Here is a 7,003-nt window from a genome sequence, read left to right as displayed (position 1 = left end):
TCCAACTTGAATTCTTTTTACCTTTATACCGAGATGCACGACACTTTGTACATTCTTCAAGATTAGAATTTTCCTTCCAGAAAAGCATGCATCCATTGAGACATGCATCAATCTTTTCATGGGGTAGTTGGAGTCCCTTCGGAACTTTTTTAATCTCATTAAAATTGCGCGCCATTTGATTTTCCTTTGGAATTATGTCACCAACGAACGACACAAAATCATTAGCGCATCTAAGAGATATGTTGTTCTCACATTTAAGTGATAACAACCTAACAACTGCTTGCAACAAACTCATATCACTTCCCTCAAACACCGGCTGTTCGGTTTGCTCTAACATTTTAAAGAACGAAGAAACTTGGGGGTTCGGGGTTTCATAATGCACTTCTTCATCGTTAAGGTCATCAGGATTAAGTCGATCCTCCAAAATTTGGTCAACAGTATCATGCAATGCATTTTCCACGAACTCACGGTAAGGATTCACACTAGTATTTGTACTAGGTAGTTTCTCACCGTGATATGTCCATACATAATAATTATCGGCGAAACCATTCGACTAAAGATGAATTTGAACATCTGCTTTCCTTTTAAAACCTAGGTTTTTGCATTTCTTACACGGACACCTCATTTCACCTAAATTCTTGTACTCACTACTTTCTTCCGCGAATTTAATAAACTCTTTCACCCCCTCTGCAAATGCTTTCTTGGATTTCTTTTTTTTGTCTAATCTTTCATACATCCACTGCCGTTCTAATCTTTTCATGTTATTATGTATCTACACATTTATATATGTCATTAAAAAGGATAATAACCTAACAACAATCAAAATCAAGAATAATACACAATACTTTAACATTTTAACCAATATAAATATTGTATTTCTTTGAATTGGGTCCTTATCACTCCAACCTAAACCCATCAATGTACGTTTCAAGTCACTAGCAAACATGCACTTGTGATTTATTAATGAGGAAAAAAAATTCGGCAGCAACTCCCATCCGTTCTCCAAATACACAATGTAGAATAAATAATTATTCCACATATCCATTTAGAGAACATTAAAGGAATTGTCTCCAAACTCTTTCCTCATTAACAAATCAAAAACACATGTTTACTACTTAAGTGACTTAAAACGTACAAAGACAGTCCTAAAACAGGGACTATTCAAAAATTACCCCTAGTGAGTAATTTTTGAACGGGTACTAGGTCAATGAACAATAATTTTAACAATATTAAAAACAAAACATACAACAATGACTACTTTTTCAATTAACAAAAACTAACATGGCTTATTTTTCATTTTACATATCTAGTCTAATTCATATCTATTCTAATTAACATTTAACAATAATCTAATTTACAAAAATTCCAATTTTTAAAAATATTATTAACAATAATTCAAATTTTTAACAATAAAATTAAATAGCTATCTTAAAACAACATGCATACATTAAAATTTAACAACATACATCCGTAAAAAAATTGGCTTCTATCCTAAGTCAACATGCATCAACACCAACAATAATTCAACAACAATTAAAACAATAACTAATAATCTAAATTAATTAAACTAATTAAAAAAAATTAAAAGGAGAAATACCTAATTAACTTGACAAAGGAAAAAAAAATGAAAAGGAAGGATTAAAAAGAAGAGGAGAGCCGGCAGGGGTGGCGGTCGGCGGCAGCAGGGGTGGGCGGCGGCAGCAGTAGGGGCACCCTGTGGACAAAAAAAAAATTAAAAACAAGAAAAGGAGAAGGAAAAAGATAAAGGATAGAGGAAGAAAAGATAAAGATAATTACCTTATAGTGACGGCGATGGCGTGGTGATGTTGGTGGTGGTGGTGGTGGCGCCGGAAGTGGAGGAGGGTGGTGGTGGTGTCGGATTTTTAGAGAGTTAGGGTTAGGGCGATTTTAATCGAATTAGGGGAAAATTTGGTAAAGTGTCGAGGGAATGGTCTCGGGTTTCAGATAAAAGACAACTCTGACGGAAATTCCGTCAGTATAAATGAATTCCTGAACGGAAACTCCGTCAATATCTACTTTTTCAGAACAATAATGTGAGTGCCTGTACACGTCACAATAATTGAATTCCTGACGGAAATTCCGTCAGTGTTTTTATATTACTGACGGAAAGTTCGCCAGTGGGTCAATTATTATGAAATCCTGTCATACACACGGGATGCAAATAATTAACGCTCTGACGGAATATCCGTCAGTTTTTTGGTTTTACTGACAGAAATTCCGTCAGTTTTTCCAAATGACATACAGTTGTCACGCACTGTTGGGTGTGGAAGCCAATGACGGAAATTCCGTCACATGTTTGGAATTACTGACGGAAATTCCGTCACATGTTTTTAGCGCCATTGACTTTGTCAACGCGCCAACTATAACTGACGAAATTTCCGTCAGGAAACGTTACCGACGGAATTTCCGTCAACAATCCGTCAGTAACCCGTGTTTTCTGACGGCCACTTTTTTCCGTCGGTATGCCCGTCACTAATCCGCGGTTTTTTTGTAGTGTGATTAAGGGGATGTCGGCGGTGTTCAGGGAAGAATTGCAGTTATGGGGGTGAACGAAAAGGTTACGGGATGGAAAGGTAGGGTCTGGATTTTGGTCGACCGGAGTAGAGGTTGAGGCGGTGTGGCGAGTTTTGCCCATAATTAAAGGAGGTAAGAAAGAGAGATTAAAGGAAGAAGGAAGTACCTGATGAAGCAAAGCAACGGAGAAAATGGCGGAAATCCGGCGAGGGAGCAAGGAGAAGAAGAAGGGTTTTAGAGAGAAGTAAGGGTTTTAAATTTTGAAGTTAATGAGAAAGGTAGGTGAGTAGTTGGGATTATAAAGGAAGAGAGAAGGGTAGGGTGCGGGAAATGAGGAGAAGGGGTAGGGGCAATGTTGAGTGTTTGGGAAGCTGTGCAAAAGACGGCGTGGGATTTAAAATTTGTAATTCCTTGCTCGACGCCTCGAGACGTGTCTCACAAGGAATTAGGGGCAAACTGTTTGGGTCAATTTCTGCATATTGGGCCAACACATGATTAGGTCCATTAGAGTTGGTTTAATAAATTGGGCTGAGGAAGTTGACAACTAAAGAGGAGTCCGCGCGTTGAAGGTTATCAGGGAGATTTCAGGGAGATTCTAGGGAGATCAGGGAGAATGGTATATAAAGCAGCGATTATGGAAAGAAGCGTGGTAGGACCACACTTACTTGCCATACAAGGAGTAGGACACGGCTAGGGTTCCTACCCTATAAATAGTCAAGAAGACGAGGAAGAATATTCATTAAAGAATTACCACGCATATACAATACATTGTGCTAGCTATACTATCACGTCATCTCCATTGTACTCATTCTTATATCGAAGGCTAGTGCAATCCTTGGAAGGGTACCGTCCCTTCCCGCGGTCGTTTCCCACATTGGGTTTTCCGCGTCACCAAATCTCGTGTCACTTTTTACTTACGTCTTTAATTTATTTACTTAGCATTAACATAAACGATTCAATCGACATACAACGAATAAGACCACATTGACCTTACTAAACCTAATTCGGTAGGAAATTACCAAAACAATTATCACTATTTTCGTCAAAGCCGATAGACTCGGGACCTATGTTACTCAGACTCGTCTACTCGTATCCGGCAAAATACGTATCGGATTATCTAATACGGCTATTTTGTGCGAAATTTTCAATATTTTGGTCGAAAATGAAGCATAAACTGTCGTATCGTATCCGACAAAATACGTATCGAATACGGAATACGAAAACTAAGTGAAGTATAGGGGTAACAAAGCTCGGGACTGCTTGCAATTTTTACGAGCTGAACAAAGGTTGCTAGTTGATATCTAGGCTGAATACACATAGGGTCAACCTTTATGTTTCTTTGGTTTTCTCTAGTCAAAGCGCCACTTGATCTGAAAATTGACGTGAGTACAACTTTTAGATGTAAACTACCTGGGCCATTCTAAAAATTGGATTAAGTTTGCTTTTCCATTTGCTACTTCTGCAAAGTGACTAGCTTCGGCAAACTTCTGTATTGAGATGTTTGTGAGTGGTCTACAAGGTGTTGGATTGCTCACTGTTAGTCAAATATTCACCGAATATTTGATACGTTGTATTATGTTAATAATATGTAAATATTGGTTTGACTTAGTTAGCTAGGATATGTCGGGATCCTTGCCTTATTCTTAGGAATGTTATTAGCTAACCATATCTTGTAATCTCTTATATATATTTGCTAATGAGAAACCCTAATCCGGGGAAGGGAATTACATCGTATAACATGGTATCGAGCACTGAAGAATTATTTCGATAATCTTCTCGATCTCCGGTCCCTGTGTTAGCATTTTTTTCTCGAAAATATTGCTTTCCCTATTTCTTCTGTCACCATGACTAGGGATGTCAGTGGGGCGGGTTTTGGCGGGTCTCGCCCCGCACCCGCCCCACTTGGGGCGGGCGCGGGTAATGATTTGACGGGTCATGGGGCGGGGATGGGTTTCAAAAGTATCATTCGTCGCGGGTCGTGGGGCGGGGATGGGTATCACATGAAACCCGCCCCATACCCACCCCGCCCGCCCCGCTCCGCTTATACCTGCCTCACTCATCTCCAAATCACCAACCCACCTATAATAAGTAGTAGTAATTATACTATAATAATTAAAGAAAATTATAACAAGAGGATAAAAAGCCCAAACCAATGATACTTGGTAAGAATGCTAACGGAGCTTTAGATGATTTGAGGGAACAATGAGTGAATCTCTGTTAATTTGATCAAGCAGCTTTGTTTACTTTGGACATGCGTTTCATTGTTTGTAAAACTCTTTCATGGTTTGAAAAACTTGTGTACTAGTTAATTGAATGTATATTTTGCGAAAACTTATTTGTATAAGTAGTACGACTAGTATATTTTAGATTTTAGATTTATATTTTTAAAAATTGTTTATGAGGACACCATTCCCACCTCTTCCAAATCCCAACTCCATCCCGTTTTTACCGTCACAAATATCCAAAATAAAGTTCGTGTTCTCGACGGCATGAAAGTCACATACGCATCTTGGGTTCGCTTGTTTAAACCTCACGCCCGTGGTCATGACGTGCTTTCCCATATCGATGGCACGCCTGCCCCAGCCGAGACTCAACCGTCTTACGCTGATTGGTGTAAAGTAGATGCACATGTCCTACAATGGATATATGGAACGGTCAGCGACGATCTTTTGCCCCGTATTCTTGAGGATGAATCTACCGCTCGTGCAGCATGGGTCCGCGTCGAAAATATCTTCAACAATAACAAAGGGGCACGTGCCGCTGCTCTTGAGTCCGAGTTTAACAGCCTTAAACTCGCAAATATGCCGTCTTTGGAGGCGTATTGTCAACGACTCCAGGAAATCGTTGGGATGCTCAAAGAGGTTGATGCTTCGGTCACCGACCGTTGACTTGTCATCAAACTGGTTCGTGGTCTACCAGGTGAGTATGATACTGTTGCATCTTACATTAATCAAACTTCACCGAATTTTGAAACTGCTCGTAGCATGCTCGAGCTTGAATTGCATCGCACCTCGGGACGCGATGAATCGGCACTGCTTTAGCGGCGCCCTCTGCTGCTGCCTCCCCTGCCCCGTGGGTTGACCAAACACCAAAGACCACCCCACCCTCCCAACGTCAGACCCACAATAATAACAACCATCACAATCGTTAATACCGTTGCAACAACAATAATAATAATCAAAATAATAAAAATGCCAACAACGTTCAACAAAACAGAACGCAAACCACTCCTTCCACCCCTGCTCCACCGGCTTACCCGTGGGGACCACCGCCTGGATGGCCTAGCCCTTGGACCCCACCACCCTGCCCCTATCCCACATACCCTGGTTGGAACCCGCAGTGGCCCAACCCACCCATGTATCCTGCTCGTTCTTATGGGCAGCCTTCGAACCGTGGAGGTCCGTCACGTCAAATTGGTCAGGCCTATGTAATGGACAATGAACCTCCTCAGCCAACTGATTTAAGCCAGGCTTTCCAAGCCCTCTCGGTGCAGCAAGGGTCTGACCCATGGTTCATGGACACCGGTGCTTCGTCACATCTCACCTCCGACCCAGGTATGATTACTTCTCCTTTTAATACGAGCAAAATTCGTTCCATTTATGTCGGAAACGGCCATAGCATTTCGGTTTTAGGTTCGGGTACTTCCTATTTAAACACCCCTGACCGCACCCTCCATTTACATCGTGTCCTTCATGCCCCTCACATAATTAAAAATCTAATATCGGTTCGACAATTCACTAAAGATAATAATGTTAGCGTCGAATTTGATTCGTTTGGCTTTTCTGTGAAGGATATTCCGACTGGGAAAACGATTTTGCGGAGTAACAGTGATGGCGAGCTCTACCCTGTGTTATCCGTCCCCACCACGAGTCCCTCAAATGATATTCCTACCGCTCTTTTGGTCCATGATCACGATGTGTGGCATTCTCGTCTCGGTCATCCCAGGACTTATATTTTAAGTTATTTAAATTCTGCGAGTCGTATTCGTTGTAATAAACAAACTCATGCTAGCATTTGCTCTTCGTGTCAAATAAGTAAAAATAGACGATTACCTTTTCATGACTCTTTATCACAAACTCTTGCTCCTTTCGATATTGTGCATAGCGATTTGTGGACATCGCCTATTTTGAGCAAACAAGGTCACAAATATTACATGGTGCTTATTGATAATTTTTCCCAATTTGTCTGGGTATATCCCTTAAAATATAAGTCCGAAGTCTATGAGAAATTTATTCAATTTCACACTTTTGTCCACACACAATTCAATGTCAAAATCAAATCATTTCAGTGTGACTTAGGGCGCGAATTTGACAACAACTCATTTAAAATTTTTGCCCAAAAACATGGTCTTGTCTTTCTATTTTCATGTCCTCACACATCGTCCCAAAATGGTAAATCCAAACGTATGATTCAATGTCTCAACGATATGACTCATGTCCTCCTTCAGCACGGCTCGGTCCCTAAACAC

The 7,003-nt window shown here is 40.6% G+C and overlaps 1 protein-coding gene across 1 annotated transcript; it reads left to right on the top strand.

Moving 5' to 3' along the window:
* The first annotated feature begins 5,024 nt into the window (after positions 1 to 5,024).
* On the top strand, positions 5,025 to 5,423 carry LOC141629056 (uncharacterized). Its single transcript, XM_074442126.1, has one exon. It carries the CDS (start codon positions 5,025 to 5,027, stop codon positions 5,421 to 5,423), a length of 399 nt encoding a protein of 132 aa, XP_074298227.1.
* The last annotated feature ends 1,580 nt before the right edge of the window (positions 5,424 to 7,003 follow it).

This window comes from Silene latifolia, chromosome Y, assembly GCF_048544455.1.
Source record: "Silene latifolia isolate original U9 population chromosome Y, ASM4854445v1, whole genome shotgun sequence".
Classification (NCBI taxonomy): domain Eukaryota; kingdom Viridiplantae; phylum Streptophyta; class Magnoliopsida; order Caryophyllales; family Caryophyllaceae; genus Silene; species Silene latifolia.
This window is presented reverse-complemented; position numbering and strand designations above follow the sequence as displayed.

What these genes read in the sequence shown, in the direction of transcription:
- LOC141629056 (XM_074442126.1), top strand. Translation starts at nt 5,025, where the DNA reads ATGAAAGTCACATACGCATCTTGGGTTCGCTTGTTTAAACCTCACGCC.